Source organism: Delphinapterus leucas, chromosome 12 (assembly GCF_059928025.1).
Source record: "Delphinapterus leucas isolate spDelLeu-1000000601 "Yukka" chromosome 12, BTC_Dleu_Yukka2, whole genome shotgun sequence".
NCBI lineage: Eukaryota > Metazoa > Chordata > Mammalia > Artiodactyla > Monodontidae > Delphinapterus > Delphinapterus leucas.
Genome location: NC_143140.1, coordinates 80,450,850 through 80,478,532, shown reverse-complemented (window position 1 = coordinate 80,478,532; position 27,683 = coordinate 80,450,850). Strand labels below are relative to the sequence as shown.

General features: G+C 35.9%; 1 protein-coding gene and 1 pseudogene across 5 annotated transcripts in view; one reads left to right on the top strand and one right to left on the bottom strand.

The window, feature by feature from the left end:
• TAB2 (TGF-beta activated kinase 1 (MAP3K7) binding protein 2) overlaps positions 1-27,683 on the bottom strand; it is an 84,739-nt gene that overhangs the window by 32,086 nt on the left and 24,970 nt on the right. For all 5 annotated transcript variants that reach the window (XM_022558901.3, XM_030760362.2, XM_089922129.1 and 2 more), the window contains one exon: positions 6,438-6,628. In XM_022558901.3, coding sequence (XP_022414609.1) covers positions 6,438-6,539 — 102 coding nt within the window. In that variant the 5' untranslated portion in view covers positions 6,540-6,628. The remainder of the gene's footprint in view (positions 1-6,437; positions 6,629-27,683) is intronic.
• Positions 10,822-12,746, top strand: LOC111168371 (large ribosomal subunit protein eL30 pseudogene; annotated as a pseudogene).

The following is a 27,683-nucleotide window of genomic DNA, read 5'->3' as shown; positions in this document are numbered from 1 at the left end:
TGGAACAAATTGTTAGGAAAGCAGATTGGGGTTAAATAATTGGGGCTTGTTAAAAATGAGTTATATTAGAGTTTGGGCTTTAATACAGGCAATGGGGAGAGCCACTGAACATTCATTAACAGAGAAGTGAAGACACAAAGGATGTTTGGGGAAGATAAAGAACTCCACTGATACTTAAGATGAAGAGGAAAGGAAAACTTTTTGGCAAGAAGATCGGTTAGAAGATATGAAATAATGACTGATGGTGGAAACAAATTATGAAAGACTACAAATAAACAGTCAACACAATTTGGCTATAAGGGAGAAAGAGAATTCAAAGACAGCTGGAAGACAAAGAGCCTGACAGAAAGGGGACAGTTTTAGACATAAAGAGGATGAATATAGCCAAGTTAAAATGTCTACAGATGGTTTGACATGAGATAAAATCTTATTAGAGAAAATGGAACTAAAAGGCATCTCGAAGTCTTGTTAAGAAATGGTAGTCCACAGTTTGACCAGATAATACAAAAGAAAAGATTAGTGAGCAACATTTGACTTTTTTTCTTCCCCAAACGAACACTTCAAATCTCTCATGCTATAAAAATCCTTTTATCCTACACATAACTCTGAATTGATATATACTAGTTTTTCAAAGAAAATTTAAAAATTCATCACAATCTTTATCAATTGATTACTCCTTATCATAGTTAGACCTTATCTTTTGCCAAACCTAACTGGTGCTTTTTGCTTCAAGCTAAGTTTATTGCTATTCTTAGTAAATTCTTCTCCCTCCTAAGCCAAAGCTCACAAAGACCTCTTCTTCTCATCTCCTTTGCTGACATTCCCAAATTAAAATGTATATTCCCTACTAAATCCAATCCCACACTTCCTTTTTAAAAGCTGATACTCCCATTTAAAAAGTCTTCTTCTCTAATTCTCTTGAGCTCTCAAAAATCCTTTCAATTCTTTATAATCTCTCATTATTTAATATGTCCTAGTCCCAGCTATGCCATAACTCACGTGCCCTTAGGTTTTTTACTCTCTACAGACATTAGTTTCTTATCAGCAAAACATAAAAGAACTTACAGGGATTTTACAAGGCTACAATAGGATAAAAGGAAACGTACTTTTTATTAAACATTTTATTTTAGAAAATTTTAAACATGTATGAAAATAGAGAGTAAATATGACAAACTCTCCTATATTCATCATCCATCTTTTAAAATATCAATATATGGCAACTCTTTCTTCATCCAATGTATATGCCCCAGCTGCTCCCTTCATCAAGCTAGATCAAGCCTGACATTATTTAATTTCCATCTGTAAATACTTCAATATGTATCTTAAAACATAACCACAATGCCATTATCATACCCTAAAATAATCAACACTTAAGATCGTATAATATCCAAAGAGTGTTAAAGTCCCTTGATTGTCTCATAAGTATCTTTTTAGTTAGTTTAAATCGGGATCTAAGCAAGGTCCACATATTTCATTTGGTTGATATGCCTCTTAGATTTCTTATAATAATAATTAATCCTCCGCTCTTTCTCAAATTTTCTAAGCCATTTGTTTTTTGAAAAATGATCATTTGTCCAGCAGATTTCCCATCTGGATTAGCTGATTGCACCCTGTGGTATCAATATTTTCTGTATTTCACTGTGAACTAGAAGGTACAACTAGAGGTGTGTGCAGGTTCATGTACAAATTGTTAGCAAGGCCCTGTATGTGCTTTATTTCATAGTGTATCACACAGGAGGCACAATAATATATCTGCCTGTCTTTTTGTGATCTTAAGGCTGATTGGTAGGTTCTGATGTTGTCACAGCTTGATCCAGCTAATGATTTTTTTTGTGTGTGCGTGTGTGTGTGTGTCTGGTATGCGGGCCTCTCACTGTTGTGTCCTCTCTCGTTGCGGAGCACAGGCTCCGGACGCACAGGCTCAGCGGCCATGGCTCACAGGCCCAGCCGCTCTGTGGCATGTGGGATCCTCCCGGACCGGGGCACGAACCCATGTCCCCTGCATCGGCAGGCGGACTCTCAACTACTGCACCACCAGGGAAGCGCCAGCTAATGATTTTTATCAGCCAATGATAATCACTGTTTAGAAACTTTATCTCATTAGGGGTTGCAAAATGGTGCTATTGGTGATATTCCAAATATAATATTCCTTTATCATGTATTAGCTGCAATTCTTCCTCATAGAACTTGATCTCTTTAACTATTTACTTACTCTTTGCACAGAAGAGGCAGGATAAATAAGTTCTCTTTACTGGCTTTTAGAATAATGAACTGGTGCCCTAGCAACTTCCAAAGGTGACACTTATTTTCAGTATCATTATAAACTCCTGTATCTTTAACATTTTGATATGTGTCAACTGATTGTGGTCATTATATCCTGTCTTCAGCCTAGTGGGAATGACTCCAAGTTGGCTCCTGTGTACATATGACATGAGCCCGTTAGTCTTTCATAGCTTCCTTGCTTTCTAATATGACAAGATGTCTAAGATCATCTTGTACACATCTTATCCCAGACCTGGGACCAGCTGTTTCTCAAAGAAGCCCTGGCTACTTTTAGTGGGAAACTGCATAGGACTCCCTTTAAGTGTATCAAAAGAGATGGGATGAGTTTTTAAAAGGTTGAAAAATCACTGCTTTTTTGTATATATACAAATCTGCATTCTTTTCAAAACCACAAAAGAGTCCGAATCATTATTTTCAGTTCATCTTCCATTTTTCTCCAAGCTTCTTGCACAGAGACATTACAGATAATATCAAAGTATACACTATAATCATCCTTCTCAAACTCTGATTCATTCACTCTTTCAACCGATATTTACTGAGCATCCCAGTAGGATGTAGAAAGGAATATAATCGCTGCTCTTAAGGATCTCACAGTCCACTGGAGGAGATTAATGTGTATGCAAATAAATATAATGTACAATGGTAGGTGTTTTAATAGAAATATGAATAAGGATTATGGGTGGAGGGCACCTGAGAAGGCTTCAATTAAGGATATGGTAAGTAACACAACACATTACTTTGAAAAGAAATAGCAATTTTTTTTTTTTTTTTTTGCGGTACGCGGGCCTCTCACTGTTGTGGCCTCTCCCGTTGCGGAGCACAGGCTCCAGACGCGCAGGCTCAGCGGCCATGGCTCATGGGCCCAGACGCTCTGTGGCATGTGGGATCTTCCCGGACTGGGGCACAAACCTGTGTCCCCTGCATCAGCAGGTGGACTCTCAACCACTGCGCCACCAGGGAATAGCCCAAGAAATAGCAATTTTAAACTTACAGATTTAATTGTCATATTAAAAGAATTAAAAACTAGTGAAAATTTCAGTTAAAAAAATTAAAGTGTCAACTATGCAATATTTTTACACTATTCTAAGTTATGATTTAATCACCAAATTTTAAAGATATGAATTACATCCACTGATAACATAGCTATCTTAGAGAATCCACAGCACAAGGAAATGATGTGAGTAGTTCCAAAAAGAGGGGGCTGAACAGTAAACAAAGTCAGGAAGAGAACAGAGGATAGATATTTCTGTTCTCCTCCTAAGAACATGTATACAAAGTGGTAGTGTGACATGATTCTTTAGCTACTAATTTTCAATATTCTATATACTTTTTTTTTTCATCTAGAAAAGTTCTGAACCAGTATATTATAGGGAGGATCCCTCCAGAGAAAAGACAGCCTACCCAACTGAGAAAGGGAGAGTGGCTCTCAAAAGAAAGGCTGTCACCAAATAAGAGGTGTTTATACTGCATTTAGAGGTAGCTTATTTGCCGTTACAGTTTAAAAGTAACTCTAAATTTGGGAATACTTACACCTTAGTTGTATCCCCAGAGGAGCCCTCCCCATTCCTTGCTTGTCACATTTTTGTTGTATCAGCTAAAAGGGACATTATTCGAATGATTAGCAACTCAATTTAAAGAGAGTTGGGTGTTGGGAAGCATGCCATACGGAGGTTTGTTTTTGTAAAACCAGATTAACACAGTGAAAGTTGATACTACTGGGGGCCCAAAAGAAATTCTAAATCATCTATTTTCTATTTTTCGGTAAAGTTGAAAACATGTTTACTTATTTTATTTTTTAAAAAACTAGGTAATTCATTTACAAAGATCAAAACAATATTAAAAGATACACGTTAAGAAGTCTCACTCCCATCTGGCCTGTTCCTCCTTGCCCACCATGGGTAACCATCTTTTATTACCTTTGTTTTTAAGCCTTCCAGTGTTTCCTTATGCAAACAGGGGCAGATATACATACATGTGAATATTTATTTATAGATGTATTTACATACATCTATATATACTGCTCTACATTTTTTTTTAACTTAATATATCCTGAAGATCATACTGTAAGAGTTTCTCTCTCCTCCGTCCCTCCCCACCCCCTCCATGTTCTGGACAGTTCTTTCAATAGCAAATCTTATACAATCTTATTGAAGAACCTATAATATTTTTGTAGTTTTCAATGACTCACTGAACATTCTCAGTATAGTCTTATCAGAAAATGCTATTTGAAAAATTAGGAAGAGGTACCTGAGTGCTAGGGGAAGATACCTTCCCCTCACTATCTCTGCTTCTTCCCATACTTTCTTTAGCTTCTGACTCCATTTTTATTACCCTTTTTTCCTCTTTCATATCACTGCACATCCGATATCAACAAATATGGACTATTGATTCATTCACCAAATATTCATTATGGGCCTTCCACTATTATTACTGTTATTCGTATTGGTTGCTAACATTTATTGAGTGCTCATTATGAATCAGGTATCCTACTAGTTGCTTTCCTGCATTATCACATTTAACTCTCTGTGAACTTTCTTTATTCCCATTGTACCCCTGAGGAAAATGGGGGTCAGAGAGGTTAATTCAATTGCTGCTAATAACTGTCAAATCTTGAACTCAAGTCTCTTTATTTATCAGGAAAATATATACTATTTGTTATTATTTAAATTTTTAAATTTATTTCCCCCTAGCTTTAACTGAGGTATGATTGATAAATAAAAATTGTATATATTTTGGTTGTACATGATGTTTTTTAAAGGTATACAATGTGATGATTTAATATACATATACATTGTGCAATGGTTACTACAATTAACACATCCACCACTTCACATAGTCAACTCTTCTCTCCTTCCTTCCTCCATCCCTCCCCCAACCCTCCCACCCTGGCTTCTTTCTTTTTTGGCGGTAAGCATACTTAAGATCTGTTCTCTTAGCAAATTTCAAATATACAATACAGTATTATTAACTCAAAACATATGCTCTTAAACAATATACCACAGAAAGAGCCAGACGTGTTCGGAGAGTTCCAATCAGTTGAGGATGATTATAGCATAGGGTGTGAGGGAGGAAGGACTGGGTAAGAGATCATGCTGCACAAGAAGGCAGGATTTAGATCACAGGCCTAGTATGTCCTAGTCAAGATACATAAACTTTACTCTGAAGGGTATGGGGAACAACCATGAGGTTTTTAAACAGGTAAATATATGATAAAACCTGCATTTAAAAAGACATTTCTAGCAGAAGTGAGGAGGATAGATAGGAGCGACCAAAGCTGGGTTAGGCTAAAGGTGGGTAGACCAATTAAATGTACAGATAAAAGATGATAGGGTGTGAACAAAATGTAGTCACTTGATATCAAGTACTGATATTGAGCCTTTAAAGTTTCATATAATTTCAAACTTTAAAAATCATTCATCAAGAATAAATATGTCTGAAACCAAATCACTTTTTTATATCTCCATTTTAACAAGCTGAAAAATAGTTCTTGATAGAAAGGTGTCCAGTTTAATCAAATGAGAAGGTACACTATCACTATTTAGAATTATGGATTTCTAAAATTGTACGTACTAAGAAAAATGTAAAAATTTATTAGATAGTGGTATTAATTGGAAAACTTACAGATTAAATTAAGAGATATAAAAAGAAACATTTTTCTTCTTTAGCATTGGGACTTCAGGCATTGTCTAGTCAAATTTCCTCATTTTACAGATAAGAAAACTAAAGCACAAAAGAAGGCATATTACTTGTCAAATATGTTTAGGGTGCCTATTTAGGATTAGATCCCAAGTTTCCTGATTCCTTATTTAATGATTTTCTCACTTTCGTATGAAGACCTGGAATTTTTAAAAGTTCTGGCAAAATGGGGAAAGGGGGGAGTGAAGCAAGCTCGTAGTAAGTGTGGACCATGTATCAATGCTTTATATTGAGATCTCATTTAATCCTCCATCTACTTTACAAGGTAGGTATTATCCATATGACAGATGGGGTACAGAGAGCCTAATAACTTGCTAAAGGCCACGTGACTATCAGACACCAAAGCTCATCTCTCCATCATAGTACACTAAAGCCAAAGAAGATAAAAGAGTTTTCTTTCAGTGTTTAAAAAAATACCAAGTTTGTATTAATAAATTCAGAAATCATTGAACACTGACCTGTAACATGCACCTGGATACAACAACTTCAGGTACTTCAGGGAATTTTTGTCGCAGGTCATGTAAAACCTGAAAATCAATTTGGTGGCTTCCTTGGGCCATTCGTATATTGCCTGATCAGGACTATTTGTACAGTAGGCAATTCTAGGCCTTAGTGGAAACAGTACTCATCTCTTCTGTCCAAGCATTTTCTGTGAAAGAAAGAAAAAAAACTTTAATGAGAACTGTTATAGAATGAATATTGTTGTGGATTTAAAATTTCAATACAAAAGGGTATGTGCTTTAGTACCTAACATTTAATATAAACTATAAAAATATTATTTAGTCCTATAATGCTTCCCATATAGTTATACTATCTTTTCAGTTTATAACTACTGGTGGCAAACTTTAAAATGTTCTAATTCCTATGTATTTGTATGCTTTATAATGGCATTCTAATTCCTACGTATTTGTATGCTTTAAAAGGCATTCAAATAAGAAACTGTCAAGGTTGTTTTTAAAATGGAAAACTGAGTAACTTTACTGATTTTTTTCTTAATGATCAGAGGACAGTCTAAGGTAAGTAATCTTGTTTATTCTACTTAAAATTCTTAAAGTTTGGATCCTGAAAAAGTTTGGTCCTACAAATAGCTTTGCCTGCTTTGTCTAAAACTGATCTGTAAATCAAAACATTTGATATTTTGCCTTAATTTTCAGATATACTTAATCTTTAAATGTGTAATCAATTCATTCTCAGGGGCTTAGCAGCATTTTATTCCCTCTGTTTCTATAAAATTAGTATTTTAAAAATGCTAATGCTTGGGCCCCAACCCCAGAGGTTCTGATTTAATTGGCTGGGAGCAGCATGAGCATGTGGATATTTAAAAGCTCCCCGAGTGATTCTAACATATAGCCCAAGTTGAGAATTACCTAACTTATTTATATTCCTAATATTCCTAATGTAAACCGTGCTTAATCTTGAAAGCCTCTTTGGGATATAAATAGTATAAAGTATATTAAACCTAAATAACATATTAAAATATTTAAAATCATCCCATTTGCATAATAATTAAAATACATTTCATTTTAGTATAAATTTGACAATAAGACAATCTCTTTAAAACAAATTTCTTATCTGTAGCATTTCTCTTTTCCATAAGCTTAAATACAAGTCTGTAAACTCTATGAATATAGGAATTAGGTCTCTTTTGCCCATTATTACACACCTAGTGCTTTGTAGGCAGTTTTCAGCATAACAGTAGATATTAAAACACTTTTGAGTAAATTTAGTTATGATAGGACTCCCGAATCCTCAACACAATAAAAGCTCATTGAGATATCATGTTTGGTAAAGACTCTCAAGCTTTTTATTATCATGTGGTTAATTTTTCCTTAATTCTTTTGTCTGTGTGACTTCAGCTTAGTTACATCTCATAGGTAAAAGCACTGCCAAACCAAGTTATCTGCATTACACATTTCTCAAATCTATTTCTAAAACACACACACACAGACACACACACACAATTTTTAGCACTCAATGTAGTGTTTCTAGAAATGGGTTGCAAGAGAAAAGAAAAGTACTGGAAATTAGCAAAGATATTTAAACATAACAATAAAGGGCGATAAACAGGCTACAGTACTGCTCATCTTGAGAAAGCCTCCTTGACTTCACTCCAGCTATCAGCTCATTTATCTGCCCATTCCCTCTTTTGGGCTAAACTCCTTGAAAGGGTGGTTTATACTTTGTCTTCATTTCCTTCCTCTTATCACTTTTAAATCCTCCCCAGTCAGGTTTTCATAGTTTTTCTCCACTGAAACTACACTTATCAAAGCTGTCCTGGATCTTCAGGTTGTCAAACTTAACAGTCACTCCTCAGTCCTCATCTCACCAGACCTCTCTGTAGCTTATGAACTAGTCAACCACTCCCTCATTCTTTAAACAATTTCTTCACTTGGCCTCTGAGATTTATACTCTTCTGGATTTCCTCCTACCCACTAGCAGCTCCTTCTCAGTTTTCTTTGTCAGATCCTCTTCCCTTTCGGAACATCTAAATCTTGGTGAGTTACAGAGTTCAGATCTAGGGTTTCTTTTCAATTACACCTACATTCCTCTTCAACGTAATCTCATCCAAACACACTACTTTAAAGAGAGGCTTTGCAAATCTGTATGTCCAACAGCAAGGGAGCTCTCTCTCCCTTGAGTTCCAGACTAATATAACCAGCTGCCTGCCTCACATATCCTTTTGGATATCTAAAATTCACTTCAAACTTACTATGTCCAAAATTGAACTCTCAATTTTCCCCCATCCAAACCAAACCTTTCCCAGTCTCTTTAATCTCCATATATGGTACCACCAGTCATTCAGTTGGTCCTTCTCACATGCCATATCTAATCCATTATAAAGTTTGGTTGGCTGTTATCTGCAAAAGAATATTCTGAATCTGACCACTTCTCCCCACCTCTATTACTGCTCTTGTCCAAGCTGCCATCATAGTTCACCTAGACTACTACTGCGAAGGTCTCCTAACTGGTCTCCTCCCTGCCTTAACTCTTTGCTCTACCCCCACCTCCCACTCTATTGAACAGAGTGATCTTTGTGAAAAGTAAATCAGAACAATCATTTCCCCAGCGCAAAATCCTAAACAAGGGCCCTGGCTAACTACCACCCCCGGGGCTTTGTCTCCTACCACCATCTTTATTCCCTCAGTTCCAAACTAAGTTCCCTCACACTGGTTACTTTCCAAAGAGAAGCCAATCTCATTCCTCCCTTAGGGCTTTTAGACTCCTTGCTCCTTCTGCCTGGAACACTTTTCACTCAGATACTTGCATGGCTTTCTCTCTTACTTCATTAACGTCTCTGATCAAATGTCACTTCCTCAGAGACTGCTTCCTTGACCAATCTCTCTATCTAAAATAATGCCACACTTGTTTCCCTTCCCTCCCTATCACATCCTCATACCTTGCTTTTACTTCATAGCATTTATCAATATCTGACATACTTACCTACCCACCTGCCTATCCCTAAAGCGTTAGCTCCACAGGATTAAGAACTTTGAAGTTCACTGCTGTATCCCCCGGATCTAAGTCAAAGATGTAACATTTGTTGGATGAAATAAAGGTTTTACTGTATGGTTTCTTCATATTTTTTGCTTCTAAAATGCATTTCAAATAACCTAGATTGGAAATTTATATACATAATTTGAGGGAGAGGCAAATAAATAAATTCTCAGTCTAATTCAGGACAACCTTTCTTATTTAAAAGTAGATGAATCATGTAAATAAATTTCAACTTATTCTATTGTTAAAACATATACAGAAATTTCTAAAGTTCTTTGAAAAACTCTTATCACGCTTGCTTTCTAATAAAGACTATCAAGTACACTAACAAGAAAACTGTTCAAACGTACAACTGTATTTTAGGGATTCCACTTCCTGTAATGCCTAAGTAGCTCCTACTGGACGAATTCTCTCATGAGCAACTTCTATAACTAGACAACGTATAAAGAGATTGAAGGCAGAAACAGCAAAGGGGGAGTGGTGGTGCTGGGGGTGGGGAGGTGAAGGAAGTCAGTACGTAGAAGAAGTGGACAGCACAGGGTGATTTTCCATTTTTTAAGTGGCTTTTAGCCAGAGAGCAGGCCTCAGCTGGTTTGCTCAGCTAAAACCCAAACAAGTAAATCCATAGTCTTACTCACTTAATGAACCAAAGGGTAGGTCATGTTGTGGCATGACCACAACAGCTGAAAATCTAGCCAGTAAATCACAGAAAGGAGAGAAGCACCAAATTCTGTGTATAAATTCTGCATGTATCTCTGATCCCCAAGCTACACATATGCGAGAGATTCCAAACAGCCAGGCTAAGGCTAAAATAACAGAACTGACATTTCAGTTTGAAGTTTGAGTTGAGCCAAGTTAACTGCCTACTGAAACAAACAAGTAAGGAAGCAAACCACCAGCCAAACATCAATACCCACTAGAGGAACACAATAGACTCCAGAGTCTCTACAATGTGTCATTCATAATGTCCAAGTTATAAACTAAAATTATTACACATAAGAAACAGGAAAAACTGACCCATTCTCAAGAGAAAGGCAACTAAGGGAGACCAAGCCCAAGATGACCCAGATGCTAGAATTAGCACATAAGGATTTTATAGCAGCTATTTTAACTATGTTCAAGAATGTAAAGGCAAATATACTTGGATTTCTCAGCCAAAAAAAAAAGAAACTATTAAAAAATGCAAATTCAAGAAGTGAAAAATGTCTGAAATAAAAAAATTCACTGGCTAGATTTAACGACAGATCAGAAATGACAGAAGAAAGAGTCAGTGAACTTGAAGACAAAGCAATAGAAATCATTCTAACCTGAAGAGAGGAGGAAAAAAAACATGGTTGAGGTAGGGAGATGAACAGACCCTCAGGGACCTGTGAGAAAGAATCAATAACTCTAATATAATATACCTGTAAGTGGATATCCAGAAGAAAAGGGGAGGGAGAATGGGGTAGAAAAAAGTATTTAATGAAACAGTGGCTAAAAATTTCCCCAAGTTAGTAAATGATATAAATTTACACATCCAGAAGATCTTGACTGGCTCCCCGGCCATCTTGGAGGTTGCTCTTGGTTGGGCGCCATCCTGCACCTAAGGCAGGAAGGTGGTGGTCACAAAGAAGACAAAAAAGTTGCCTAAGTCAATCAACTCTAGACTCCAGATCAACTCAAGATTCCACCTCCTTATGAAAAGTGGAAAGTACATGCTGGGGTACATGCAGGCTCTGAAAATAAGACAAGGCAAAGTGAAACCTGTCATCCTCACCTACAACTGCTCAGATTGAGGAAAACTGAAACAGAGTATTATGTCATGTTGGCCAAAACTGGTATCCATCTACAGTGGCAATAATGTTGAATTGGGCACAGCGTGTGGGAAATACCAAAGAATATGCACAATGGCTATCAATGATCCAGGTGATTCTGATATCATTAGAAGCATGCCAAAACAGATTTGTGAAAAGTAAATCATGCAAAATTTTTCTATAATAAAACTGGCCAGAGCCTGTTTTAAAAACAACAAACAAACAAAAAGATCTTGATCAAGAAGATCAGCAAACCCTCAACAGGAAAAGCCAAAGAAAACCACAGAGAGGCCTAACAGTCGAAGTGCTGAAAACCAAAGAAAAAAAAAAAATCTTGAAAGGAGCCGAAGAAACGAAATATAGGGAAACAACAATTAAAATGAATGCCAACTTCTTATCAAAAACAGTGGAGTCCAGGAGATACTGAAATGACAAAATTTAAGTGCTGAAAGGGAAAATAAACAATGAACCCACATCCTGCATCCAGCAAAAGTAAACTTTAAGGACAAGGCAAGATAACTATTTTTAAATATAGCCTTTGTGGGTGAGTGAATAAGTTTTACAACTAAACACATTACTGAAACAAACAGGTATTTATTTAATTACGAAAGGAAAACCAAGAAATACTTTACAACTTAATCTGGAAAATTATTTCTAATAATAAACAAAAATATATTTTCTATGGTTAAGATGCAAAATGACTGCTCTTCTGAGAAAATAAAGAAGTCATACTTTATAGGTATGCTTCTAACAGTAGGTGCAAAATTTTGGCACCTAACCTGCCACCAGCTCAAATGATCTAGGAGGAATAATTTCTTAAGGATTCTAAACAGTAGCAGAGTATACACAGTACTACAAAACCCAACTGTAAATATACTGGAAAGATTTACAAAATGTGCCATATTCTTTCCTTTCTTAGAGTATGTAAGCAATTTATTTCTGACCTCTCAATATTATGACAGTGCAGAGTACTAAGTATCAGTTAATGGCTCACTCAGACTTCACGTTATGATAATTATCAAGTCTTCATTTTCACTACTGTTTACCATGGTGAATTCTTCCAGGACTGTAAGAGTATAACACAAATAATGGTTTAACGGTACTCACAAGAAGAGACCACAGTCTTCAGATTAAAAAACAACGATAAAGAAAAGCAACAGGACTTATAGGTCTGATCAAAATTTGAGCATTTATGAGGTAACTGGATATTTAAAATTAGACTATCATCACCATCCACAACCCACGAATTTAAGGAGTGCCTAGTATGCAGCAGATACCATGTTGGAGATACAAGTATTAGAGTCTATACCCTTGCTCTCCAGGTCACAGACATTCCTGGATTAAAGGCACATCAAAACAAGCTCATAATTTAGGTAACTATTTTAACTTGTCCACTATTTTATATTCTGTCTGCCTCCTGCTACCAGATCTGCTGCCTGCTATCTCAGTCTACCTTGTTGCTGACACAGTAATCTTTTTCATCCGTTTCACATCATTCAAAAACAGACTGGAAGGGAGTACATGAGGAAAAACTATAAAGAGCAGCAGCAAGAGAAAGGTAGGGGCCACATCGTGAAGTGCCTTTTGGGCCATTAAAATTTGGAGGTTTTAGCTTCAGGGTAATGGGAAGCCACTGAAAGATTTAAGCTCAGAGGCAGGAAAGGTGACATGATCAAGAAAACCTGTATGTATGAAGAATGGCTATAGTACAGAGAAAAGGGGCAAAAGAATATATGAGAAGACCAGTTAGAAAAATGCTGTAGTGTAACCATGAAATAGTTAATAGCTTGTAACTGCAGAGATAGCAACGGACAGTGAGTAGAAGGAAAATCTTCAGGGATATTTAGGAAGTAAAATTTAATAGAACTTTGAGATGGATTAGATACTGGGGTAAAGAAGGAGGTATAAAGGTTGCTTTCTTATTTGCTCAGATGGTGGTCCCATCTATAAACTAGGGAACAACAGAAAAGGTCCAAGAAAACAAAGGGGTAGATTCTAAGTTTAGTTTTGAACATACTGAGTCTAGGGTACCTTTAAAACCTCAAAACAGTGATATCACAGAGGGAGTTGGGATATATGGACCTGGAGCTCAGAGGAGAGGTCTAGGCTGCAGATAAACATTTGAGAGGCATCTATGGTGCTGGCATTAATTAAAATCTGAGCATAGATGAGACAATCCTACCATATAATTTAAGAACAGTCAAAGAAAAATATTCTTGGTTATACTATGTATAAAACATCACACAGTCATTATTAATTTTTTCCCTAAAGGCCAACATTCCTTCCAGCCCAAACACCAAACATTATATACAAAAATTGATTTTAAAATATCTTAATTTTTTGTTCCGGAACTATTCTAAGGATATACCCTATAATGAAAAATTAAATAAAAATTTAAAGAAGAAAACATGTACATAGTTTTTTAAAAGCCAAACAGTACTACAAAGTTTATCAAGAAACCAGCAATTTCCCTGTCTCATGCCTCTCCACTTTTATCCTATTCCATATTCCACTGTCAACACTGAGCTGTTTCTCCACATTCCTACAAAGATGATTATAGGGCTATTTCTTGATTTTTCAATTTTATACATTTTCTATGGATTTCCTATTGTGGAAAATGAAGAGTTAGCTTTATAACTTAGTTCCCATCCTATAATATAACCATGCTTCTTCACTCCAATGTCCATCTGCCCAATACTTATTTCACAATTTTTTGCTTAAATCCATATTCAGTATTTATATTACTTTTTCCTGTAAATACTGTTAGCCTACACTTAATCTATTATGAGGGGTGGATTATATTGCCAAGGTCCTTCCCCTACTAGCATTTTGGGAAGAAAAGTGTGTGTGTTGTTAATGAAAAAACTGTAGAATATTAACCATATGTGACCAAAAGCTGGCTTTCCATCAAGTCCAAGAAAACAGCAAAGCTCTCGCAATTCTAACCCCAGGAGAAATGGGGAGAAATGAGAGGGGAGGGGATAGGGGTAAACACTACTATTCTACTATTGAAATTATAGATTTAGATGAGATGTATTACTTTTAAACAAACCTTGACAAGAGATTAAAAAACAAACAAAACCCCCAAACTATGACTATACAGATATGTAAAAGATTAAAGTTGACTGCTCCTGGCCAGGAGGTACCATACAAAATAAATGATGGAGGAAAGCAAAATTCCCAGAGATCTAACTTTTAAGAAAAAAGGAGTGGACTTCCCTGGTGGCACAGTGGTTGAGAGTCCATCTGCCGATGCAGGGGACATGGGTTCGTGCCCCGGTCCGTGAAGATCCCACATGCCACGGAGCGGCTAGGCCCGTGAGCCATGGCCGCTGACCCTGCGCGTCCGGAGCCTGTGCTCCGCAACGGGAGAGGCCAGGGCAGTGAGAGGCCCGCGTACCGCAAAAAAAAAAAAAAAAAAAAAAAAAAAAGGATCCATCTGACAATGCAGGGTATGTGGGTTCGATCCCTTGTCCAGAAAGATCCCACGTGCCACGGAGCAACTAAGCCTGTGCGCCACAACTACTGAGCCTGTGCTCTAGAGCCTGTGAGCCACAACTACTGAGCCCGCATGCCACAACTACTGAAACCCGTGTGCCTAGAGCCTGTGCTCTGCAACGAGAGAAGCCACCACAGGGAGAAGCCCGTGCACCACAACAAAGAGTAGCCCCCGCTCACCACAACTAGAGAAAGCCCGCGTGCAGCAACGAAGACCCAATGCAGCCATAAATAAATTAATTAATTAATTTATAAAAAGATAAATAAAAAAGGAGTAACTGGTAATGTATCTTATATAAACTACTTAGATTTATGTAATTTAAACTTGACAAAGTGTTGGCCTTTATTATTAAAGTCTTATTAAAAAAAGAAATCAATGAATAAATTAAATGTAACTCTCAGATAAGCTTAGAACTTTCCTAAGCAGTAGAATTTCAAGAAACAATACTCTAACCATCTGTTTCTAAAATTTTCTGGCGAAAGAACATGTTAATAGTTAAAAACAGAAATAACACTGCTAAATATTTCACCCTCAATTTCTACATTAGTGGGCATTGTTTCATTTAATAAGATGAGACAATTAAATGGCTGGTTAAGTATAAATTCTAGGATTCTATAATTTGTGCTCATTTATTTATGAAATTTAATCTGTCACTTACTTGCAGTATCTTCTTGGGCAAATCATTAAACTCCTCTGTGTCTCAGTTTCTTTACCTACAAAATGGTGATGACAGAGTAGCTACCTCACATGATTTTGAGTAATACACATAAGATAATAAAAAGGAACACAGAGCAAGCAAACAAGTACATAAAATAGCTTATGTAAATGGTAGCCATTAACACTATCATTTCTTCCTTGTAAAATGAAGGAAACTCCAAGAATTTACAGGATTAGTGATAACACAGTGAAAATTAATGGTATTACACTTGCCTGGCCTGTAGCAAAAATGACAAACACTAGTAGTAATAATTATTTATTCTAAATATCATGAATTTCCACAAAGTACAAAGGAGCAAAACCTTAGCAAACACAGCTGCAGGCCACTCTGGCTGCAGAATATTGAAGGAGTTGACTGAGCCTTTGAGGCCTTCCTTTCCCATGTATATGGGACAAATAATTTGTTTTAATTAGGTAACTCAGATAAAGCTACCTGAAAACCAAATATTAGGTTGCATATAAGTGCCAGATAAGTGATATAAACTGTGCTATAGGTGTTTAAAGGGCTCTCTGGGCTGAGGGAGGGTGTGGGAGGGTCTTGAATCATGGGTACTTAAATAAGAAGGTTAAAGTATGAAGCAAGGCAACCAAATACTGGGCAGGTCCTGGAGACAATGAGTCAGTCACCTGTCTGGCTAAAAGAAGGAGGGACAGGAGGAAAGGGAATTATGAAGAAGGAGTTTGGGGTGGTGAGTATCTACAAGAGAAGACGAGAAAGGCCAATGAAGGCTGCAAGTGTACAGTGGCCTTTATCATAGAAGATCTTGAGTTAACACTAACCGTTTAGTATTATTATGTAAACTGGTATACATATTTTATCTTTGCCCAGTTTGTACATGGTTGAGTTTTGCTGGAACAAATTTAATTACTATAACAGAAAAAATACAGTTCATGTTGAAATATCACAGAGAAATAGGATGAAATATATAAAACTAAAATTCACTTCTCAACTGCATTAGGATTCTCCTTTAGCTTGCGGACAAGAAGGAGGTCTTTCCACTTTAACCATATATACCATCCTAAAATTTAACTCTGATTTCCATAGTGACTTCCAGAGACGATAATTTTTTCTATAAACAATGGAATCTTGAGTTGGCTAGAACCCTAGGAAATTGTCTTATAAAAGTATATATATTTAAGAGGTTAGAGAAAAGCCTTGCTGCCCAGTAGACTCCTTTTACCAGACTTCCTCTTCCATTCATCTATCCAATTTTACCTCCTAAAACTAACCCTGGACAACAAACAGAAATTTTTACACAAGTAATGTTAGTTTCGAAGTGGAGAGACTACCTTGTTCACTGCTGCTGTACCCTAAACACTTAGAAAGTGTAAGGCAAGTAGTAGATGTTCAAAAAATACTGTTGCAATAAGTCTCTAAATACAGATCAGAATACATCTAGATTAAAGACTACTATAAAAAATGGTAGCTATCCCTCCAAACCAAAGTGTCTGCCTTACCCCCGGCTATGTCAGTGCTGCTGTAATACTTGTTTTGAAACTGTAAATTTGTTTCAATGCAATTGATACGTTAGGGAACAATTTGAACACTAAATGAATTTTGCTGTGACTTTATCTGCCAGAAACACTAGGTGAATGCAGAAAACCATACTCAGCTGAAACAAGCTTCATGTGAATACACAAAGTGTGAATGTGAACACACCTCAACCATCTGCCAGCTACCTCAGCTCACTGCATCTTCGTGGAATCAGTCACACCCATCCACAACTTGTGTTCAACTTCCCTTGTGATTTCAGAAAACGCTTCTTCAACCACTTCACAATAACAAGCTTCCACAACTATGTGGAAACTTCTTTTACAAGGCAAACTTCAGGAGGGTTTAAAAGCAAAATACAATATTTATTTGTATAACTATTGTACAAGTATTTACATATTTCTTAGCCACTTAACATGTGTAAAACTATACTATGTTTTTTAAGGTTCCTATCTTTCTAAATGTTCACTGATGACATTTTGAGTGTTGTACTCCAATTCCATGTTTCCCGTAAGTCTTGTAGGGTTTTGTTTTTTATTTTTTGACTGTATTATTTTCCATAGTATGGTGTTTTTTAGCAACACATATGTCAAATTTTAACAGAACTGTTTGTACTGCAAAGCCCCTGACCTCAACAACGGTTACTCAATTCCCCAGGATGTCTAATTGGAAGGTAGAATGTTTCAACTTACATATTTGGTTGTCAATATGATGTTAACAGTTTCTTATTACTAATTTTAACTTGTGTCTCTCTGTGGACTGGCTGACAGGATCAGGCTGTGCAGTGAGTTAGCTATAACTTTTATAAAGTTAAAGCAAGTTTTGAAACTTTTTGGCCTCTATGAAGATTTCAGAATTAAACTTAAAAAAAAAGTATTACCTTCCTAATTATATACACTATTTAAAATACCTTTTTCATTATTGGTGTAGTATGTAAGTATCTCATCAAATGCCAAGTAGGTAATCGCTGATGCACTTCACATCTGATTAACTTTAAAAGAATTTACAAATGCCATTAATTGAATATGAAAAATCTCAAAATTAACTTCAACAGCAAATTTTTAGAACTGTATTTCTTGGAGCATGATATTACATCTTTATTAAGGCAAAGCAAACTCGCTGCCCCCCAAATTCTATAATATCAAGTTATTTTCCTAAGATTTAAAATGTAAGAGTTATAGCTATGGCAATTAAAAATCTAAAATTCAAATACTATCATCATCTACAATTAAAAACAGGACAAGTACAATTCACCTGTAGCATAAACTTTAGCATAAAACAGCTGTAATACTGAATCATTTTACATAGATATTTGCAAAAATAAAATAACAGAAACACACCAAGTTAGTCACCTAAATGCTACTTACTTTAAGTTACCTATCATGTTCAGATTTAGTGTTAGTTAAAAGCTTAAAGGGAACAAAGGATTATGTTACCAGAAAATGTACTTCTCAACTTTATAAGCCTACAGTAATTTATTTTCTAAAGAAAAACAGTAAATATTAATACCTGAAGTAACATAATGATCCACATTACCTCCTCTTAAAAAAAAATTTCCCAATTTTCTCATTTAATACACTGCCTCAAGTTCATTGAATGTTGACCGTTTCTTATGGTTAAAAGGCTTACCAGTTATAAGTTCCTCTAAAAGGAATGTGCAAGTCAGCCACACTTGGCAATTTATGTATTGTGGTTTTGTGGTGAGTGCTACCATTTTCTAAGGATCAAGAAAAGTGCAATAAATCTAAGGCAGAATGGTTATAATCCATCAAAACATATTATATAACTAACTACCTTGTGTGTATTTTCCAATTCATACCCCATTATTATCTTTCAATACATTAGGGCTTTAAGATGGAAACAAAGTTACTTCTGTGTGAGCCCCTTTTAATGTAATTTTTGGATAATGCATCCTGTATGCAAATATCTTTAAAAGAAAACATGATATAAATATGTGATATGATAATAAGCTCCTATTTATGGGTAAAAGGGAAAAAAAAGAGAAGAAAAAGAAATGAAAGCACTTGAAAGAACCAGTTTACATCTTACATCAACCATAAACATTTGGAATGAACTAACAGTCTCAGTGACATGTGAAAATTATAATAATTTGGTTAAAATATTAATCTAGAATGGCATTTTAAGATGAAGATTCAGAGAAAGTTATAAGAAGTTTCACCATCTCCATGTAGTTTCAACCCTTTCCTTGACCCGTTTTTTCTGTTCATCTCATCTAACTTTGCCCATCTTCTTTCTACTGTCATGGCCCTTAGCTGACTTATCCCCAGTGTAGACTGCTGGCCAGATGCTAGGTATGTGTGTGTGTTATGGCACTGAGAGTGTGATGGTTAACTTCATGAGTTAGACATAGTATAAATGGACAGTTATTCTTGATCTCCAAAACCTTTAATAACTAACAAAAAGTTAAATCAGTAATTTTAAAATCATATACATACACTTGATTGGTAACTGACAACTGTGGTGAATCATGAGACGGCTAAGCCTGCTAATGGAGAAAGTACATAAGGATCTATGTGCAAAGGAAAACATTTAAAAGAAAGATTTCATTACTATAACAGTATTCAGAATCTTCAAAAGAAATTATAGTGTATTTAAAATGAGTGGTTAAAACAGTGAAACAATATTAAATTGAATCAACTCTCTAAAATAATTTTGTTTTTTGTTAAGTTATGTGCCAGTCTTTCAAATCTAACACTACAAAACTGTTGAAAAGATGGCTATTAATCTTGTTATAGTTATGGGGAATGAATTTTATATTAGATGGTCAAGAATAATCTCAAAACTGTACAGAAACTTCTGTCTCAGCAGATTTATTACATATAAATCTATTTCACAATTCTTCAAACAATTATAGATACCCTTAGAGAATACTCAATATTTTTAATTGTATAATATAGTTGAATAAAGAACCAGAAATCTCATTATACAATGCTTATCCATAAATCTAGAGACTTCCATAATAAGAAATATGAACTGCAAAAATATATGAAAGTGACCATCTACTTCATATTTTGATTTATGAAATGACACATTTTCTAATATATTATTGTTATATATTATATTTGCATATGTACTATATAGTATACATATTTTGCTTACTCAATAAACATTTGTTGAGTGTCTACTAGTCACTCTATATGATAATGGGTGCTGAAAATATTAAAATTAATAAAAGCACAGTTGCCTCCACTCAAGAAATTTACATTGTAGTAGGGGAAGACAATACATCAACAAGTAAATATAATAACTGAATTGTAACTGAGTTGTGCTGCAGTATACATGGGAAACAAAGAAGGGACCCATCAATTCTGAGGGAAGTGGAGGGTTTATGGAAACGATTAATTAAAGAAGGCAACACCAAGACAGCGGAAGCAAGAACTACAATCCTGCAGCCTGTGGAACAAAAACCACATTCACAGAAAGATGGACAAGATGAAAAGGCAGAGGGCTATGTACCAGATGAAGGAACAAGATAAAACCCCAGAAAGACAACTAAATGAAGTGGAGATAGGCAACCTTCCGGAAAAAGAATTCAGAATAATGATAGTGAAGATGATCCAGGACCTCGGAAAAAGAATGGAGGCAAAGATGGAGAAGATGCAAGAAATGTTTAACAAAGACCTAGAAGAATTAAAGAACAAACAAACAGAGATGAACAATATAATAACTGAAATGGAAAATACACTAGAAGGAATCAATAGCAGAATAACTGAAGCAGAAGAACGGATAAGTGACCAGGAAGACAGAATGGTGGAATTCACTGCCATGGAACAGAATAAAGAAAAAAGAATGAAAAGAAATGAAGACAGCCAAAGAGACCTCTGGGACATTAAACACAAAAACATTCACATTATAGGGGTCCCAGAAGGAGAAGAGAGAGAGAAAGGACCTGAGAAAATATTTGAAGAGATTATAGTTGAAAACACCCCTAACATGGGAAAGGAAATAGCCACCCAAGTCCAGGAAGCACAGAGAGTCCCAGGCAGGATAAACCCAAGGAGAAACACACCGAGACACGTAGCAATCAAATTGACAAAAATTAAAGACAAAGAAAAATTATTGAAAGCAACAAGGGAAAAATGACAAATAACATACAAGGGAACTCCCATAAAGTTAACAGCCGATTCCTCAGCAGAAACTCCACAAGCCAGAAGGGAGTGGCATCATATATTTAAAGTGATGAAAGGGAAGAACCTACAACCAAGATTACTCTACTCAGCAAGGATCTCATTCAGATTCAACGGAGAAATCAAAAGCTTTTCAGACAAGCAAAAGCTAAGAGAATTCAGCGCCACCAAACCAGCTCTACAACAAATGCTAAAGGAACTTCTCTAAGTGGGAAACACAAGAGAAGTAAAGGACCTACAAAAACAAACCCATAACAATTAAGAAAATGGTAATAGGAACACAGATATCGATAATTACCTTAAACATGAATGGATTAAATGCTCCAACCAAAAGACACAGGCTTGCTGAATGGATACAAAAACAAGACCCATATATATGCTGTCTACAAGAGAACCACTTCAGACCTAGGGACATATACAGACTGAAAGTGAGGGGATGGAAAAAGATATTCCATGCAAATGGAAATCAAAAGAAAGCTGGAGTAGCAATACTCGTATCAGATAAATAGACTTTAAAATAAAGAACGTTACAAGAGACAAGAAAGGACAATACATAATGATCAAGGGATCAATCCAAAAAGAAGATATAACAATTATAAATATATATGCACCCAACATAGGAGCACCTCAATACATAAGGCAACTGCTAAGAGCTATGAAAAAGGAAATCAACGGAAACACAGTAATAGTGGGGGACTTTTAACACCTCATTTACACCAATGGACAGATCATCCAAACAGAAAATTAATAAGGAAACACAAGATTTCAATGACACAATAGACTAGCTAGATTTAACTGACATTTATAGGACATTCCATCCAAAACCAGCAGATTACACTTTCTTCTCAAGTGCACAAGGAACATTCTCCAGGATAGATCACGTCTTGGTAAAGTTGCAGGATACAAAATTAATGCACAGAAGTCTCTTGCATTCCTATATACAAATGATGAAAAATCCGAAAGAGAAATTAAGGAAACACTCCCATTTACTATTGCAACAAAAAGAGTAAAATACCTAGGAATAAACCTACCTAAGGAGACAAAAGACAAAAGAAAACTATAAGACTGCTGAAAGAAATTAAAGATGATACAAACAGATGGAAAGATATACCATGTTCATGCACTGGAAGAACCAACATTGTGAAAATGACTATACTACCCAAAGCAATCTACAGATTCAATGCAATCCCTATCAAATTACCAATGGCATTTTTTATCGAACTAGAACAAAAAATCTTAAAATTTGTATGGAGACACAAAAGACCCTGAATAGCCAAAGCAGTCTTGAGGGAAAAAAATGGAGCTGGAGGAATCTGACTCCCTGACTTCAGACTATACTACAAAGCTACAGTAATTAAGACAATATGGTAGTGGCACAAAAACAGAAACACAGATCAATGGAGCAGGATAGAAAGCCCAGAGATAAACCCACACACCTCTGGTCAACTAATCTATGACAAAGGAGGCAAGGATATACAATGGAGAAAAGAGTCTCCTCAATAAGTGGTGCTGGGAAAACTGGACAGCTACATGTAAAAGAACGAAATTAGAACACTCCCTAACACCATACACAAAAATAAACTCAAAATGGATTAGAGGCCTAAATGGAAGACTGGACACTATAAAACTCTTAGAGGAAAACACAGGAAGAAGACTCTTTGACATAAATCACAGCAAGATCTTTTTTGATCCACCTCATAGAGTAATGGAAATAAAAACGAAAATAAACAAATGGGACCTATTGATACTTAAAAGCTTTTGCACAGCCAAGGAGACCATAAACAAGACGAATTGACAACCCTCAGAATGCGAGAAAATATTTGCAAACGAATCAACAGACAAAGGGTTAATCTCCAAAATATATAAAGGGCTCATGCAGCTCAATATTAAAAAAAAAACAAACAACCCAATGAAAAAATGGGTAGAAGACCTAAATAGACATTTCTCCAAAGAAGACATACAGACGGCCAAGAAGCACATGAAAAGGTGCTCAACATCACTAATTATTAGGGAAATGCAAATCAAAACTACAATGAGGTATCACCTCATACCAGTTAGAATGGGCATCATCAGAAAATCTAGAAACAACAAATGCTGGAGAGGGTGTGGAGAAAAGGGAACCCTCTTGCACTGTTGGTGGGAATGTAAATTGATACAGCCACTATGGAGAACACTATGGAGGTTCCTTAAAAAACTAAAAACAGAACTACCATATGACCCAGCAATCCCACTACTGGGCATATATCTAGAGAAAACCATAATTCAGAAGGACACTTGCACCCTTATGTCCACTGCAGCACTATTTACAATAGCCAGGACATGGAAGCAACCTAAATGCCCATTGACAACTGGATAAAGGAGATGTGGTGCATATATACAATGCAATATTACTCAGCCATAAAAGTAATATTTTATTTTGGGTCATTTGTAGAGACGTGGATGGACCTAGAGGCTGTCATACAGAGTGAAGTAAGTCAGAAAGAGAAAAAAAAAATCGCATACTAATGCATATATGTGGAACCTAGAAATATGGTACAGATGAACTGGTTTGCAGGGCAGAAATAGAGACACAGATGTAGAGAACAAATGTATGGACACCAAGGGGGGAAAGTAGTGGGGAGGATGGTGGTGGTGGGATGAATTGGGAGATTGGGATCGACATATATACACTTATATGTATAAAATGGATAACTAATAAGAACCTGCTATATAAAAAAATAAATAAAATTCAAAAAAAAGAATGATGACATGAAAAACAAAACAATCACAAGATTATAATTAAAAAAAAATAAAATAAAGAAGGCAACACCTAAGCTGCGTCTTGGAAGATAAAAATGTGTTCGCTAGATTGTCAGGCAAGAGGGAAAGAATATTTCAAACATAAGTAGTCGTCTGGGAAAAGACTTTAAATGCATGGCACGTTTGGAAAACCACAAGAAGCTGGTTAATGTTGAAGTGCAGGGAGTGAGGCTAACAGCAAAAAAGTGTGATAAAGGAAGAGGCTGAAGAAGTAGGGTAGGCACAGGCATATCATAGATGATCTTAATTGCTTTCCTCTGCACCATATGTGCTGAATCCCACAAGTCAGCAAGAACAACATGCCTCTCACTTTCCAGATTCAGATAATTTATCTGTGAAGTTCCAAGCCCTGCCTGGTTCTGTGACATTCCACCAAGGCCCAGAGGTGGGCAGGCATTCCTTCAGCAACACTCACTCTGTGCCATTTAGCAGTGTATAAGCTGCAGTGGAGATCAGGAGGAAGTGCCTAAAACTTAGGAGTTAAGGAGAGGCAGGAGAAACTTCACAAAGAATGTAGTGCTTGAACTTAGCCATTACAGATGAATCATAAAAGTCTTGCAGGACATCACTGACTACTGTTTGTGTTGCGGGAAAGACCACGAAAGAATAAATTTGAAGAATTATAGCTGCAGTGTAGAAGGGTAAGTGAGATAAGGCTAAAAAGGTGGAAAGTTTTCAGTGAAAAATGTACAGATTCTAGATAATGTAAAAGATCTAAGAAAATTATAGTGTCCTGGAACTTTCTGATAAATATGATCTACTTTTTGGTTCACCTTGATATCTGGGATCCATTCCACAAACACTGCCCACTATAAGCCTGGTAATGTGTGCTAAACATGCAAAGGTGAATAAAATATGGTCCCTGCTTCTGAGATTATAAATTAGTAGAATTCAGATTTATATTGGACTTCTTATAGCATATATTTGTTATCTATCTTACTTCATCCTCCCCACATGTGAAGCGGAGAAGACAACGGGTAAACCATTTTTTTTTCTTTTTAACTGAAGAGAATCATGGAAAGACGTATTAAGAGATATATCTACAGTTCCAACTAAGTCAGTAGCAGAGCAGTATTCTAGGCCAGCAGTTCTCAACTGTGGTGTCACTACCCAGTGCTAGCGCAATCAGTTGTAAATGAAATTTGTTGCTGATCATTAAGTACCAGAGCTCTATCTATAACAATATAAAGTATCTAACCTATGGACAAACACATGTGTTTAAAGAGGAGCATATAAGGATGTCACTGGAGTGTATATTACTAAAAGAACAACCTGAATGACCATCGAGGAATGAATAAATTACTGTATAGCAATACTAAAGAACATCATACAACTTTTTTTTTAAGTGGAGTAAGATATCCAAGTAATTATATGCAAAGACCTATAAGACATTACTGAATGAAAAAAGATGCAAAACCCATGTATAATGATACCCTTTGTGTTAAAAAAAAAAAGGATACAAAAAAACTTTTAAACAGATTATTTTTATATGAACGCACAGGAAATGCTCTGAAAGGATACACACTAATGAGAGCCGGCTGGGTAAAGGGACACATGGATGGAAGATGGACCAAGGAGATTTAGTCATCTCTGTTATGTCTGAATTTTTTATAAGGATATATATTCATGTATTACTTGTATAATTAAGCATAAACAATTGAGCTTAAAGCAGAATATTTTCCCTATAAAGTTATTTCCTACATATTTCCCCATAACACTACTTGTATTCTGATATGTGGGTAGGAGAGTAAGAGCAGAATAGAAAGAATTATTTGCAAGTACCTGAACTGAGACAACTCAATGTACTTTCAAATAACTCAAAGCCTATGTTATCAATGCTGAAACTGTTACCGATACAGTTAGCAACTGCAACAACGCTCAATCATCAGGAGTCTTGACAGACGAGATTTAAACGTCCATACATAAAGGTGGACAAGAGCACTTGCCTCTGAACCTATAGCATAATCACTCTGGTTTAGCACTCACTACAGGTTGGGCTCTGTGATGAACGCTGTTAACCTGTATTATTTCAATTACTTCTTACAATATTCCTGTAAGGATTAAATGAGAAACTGCAGGTAAAACTCTTCACACATAATGCCCAATCACATAACAATAAGTGTTGTCCTTTATAGGTGTTCCTACTGCCTAATCTCTAACCTTATCAATTACTGTACTGCAGTCAGCTTTTCAAAAGCCTCACTGACTTAAGTGTGCCAATGCTAAGAAACCTGCAATGGATTCTCATTACCTACTGAACTAAATCCAAACTCCTTCATCAGACATTTGAAAGCATGTGTGACGCAGCTCCATCACCCATCATATTCCTTCTGTACCCTACTATTCTGTAGGCACATTGGAGTGCTCACAATTTTCAGAATATATTATATACTCTGACTTCCATAACTTAGGAGTACTCTTGTCACTCTCGCTAAACAGTTCTATCTACTCTTCAAGGTTCTGTAGAAATATTACCTTCTCTACAAAGTTGATTCTCTCTGGCACTCTCAAGTACATTGCTTGCACCTCTATTATGATACTTTTTTTGTATCACTTGTTTGTAAACTGACTGAAAGCAAGTTTTATTTATTTTTACATCCCTACTGTGCCTACCACAGTGTTTTATACACAATTTGCATTTAATAATGTAGAAAACTTTCACCATTACTCATAGCCCCAGTGATAACCAGTACAACTTGAAATTCTGAAGCAATTCTCTCTAATTTCCCCTTCAATTCACCTACCAGTGGTAATGACCCTATAGTAACTCTGGTAGTAACTCTTTCCAGTCCTAATTCAACACTCAGTGAGATATAATTATTTCCATACCAAACAAATGAAGTGGCACATAATCAGTGACCTAATGCTGACAAGACTGGCTGACATTAAATTCATTACGCATTAACACTGGAGGAAGGAATACAAAGCATAAGCTAGAATATTGGAATCATCTTTTAAAATCACAACTGGGATATAAAATTCCTCTGTTCAATTTTGGGTAATCTCTAACCTAACTGAATTGAACTTTAAAATCAAAGGATGTGTAAGGTCATCTACCCATTTAGTAAATAAAGTCACCTTTTATGGATTATTTCTAAATCTATACAAATTGGTAAAAGCAGTAAATGTCCTTAAAAGCTAAGTGACCTCAGCCCTCTAACCATAAGTGGTTTTTTCTCGGTTAAAATCTAAGGTAGCAAGAGACCCTAGTTTTTAGTTTTGTTGTTAAATTTCACGACATTCCAACTACTAATGACTTTGGTTTCTTTTGAGCAATCAAGTAAAAACATAGCAAATACTAGTTATATACTTACATTTAAAATATAATTAAATTCTTCAGGCGAAAGTATTACATAATACGTTACTTGATTCTATCCAGGAATCTTCTTCCAATTTTTAAAAGCCATATTAACTCTTTATGTGAAGGCATTCGTAGGGCAGAACAGTTGAGGATCTCAGGACAGAGAACTGGTTTCATTTAATTCTCAAAACTACTTGTACCATATGTGAACCTCTTAAAGGAAGACAGTTTTGTTGTTACTGTTTACTTTTCAATGAAGACCAGAGTACTTTTTGGAGATTTACAGGGCTTAACTCAACAGCATGTCAAATTTATTTTTCTTAAATGGTTTTTGCATTAGTTTGCTACTACTAGCAAACAAGTTAAATTAGAAATATTCAGGCAAAGGTACATTAAAGTCAATACTAGCTGCATGTTATCTAGGTGTTAGGGATGTTACCAAACTTTAAAGCAAGATGAC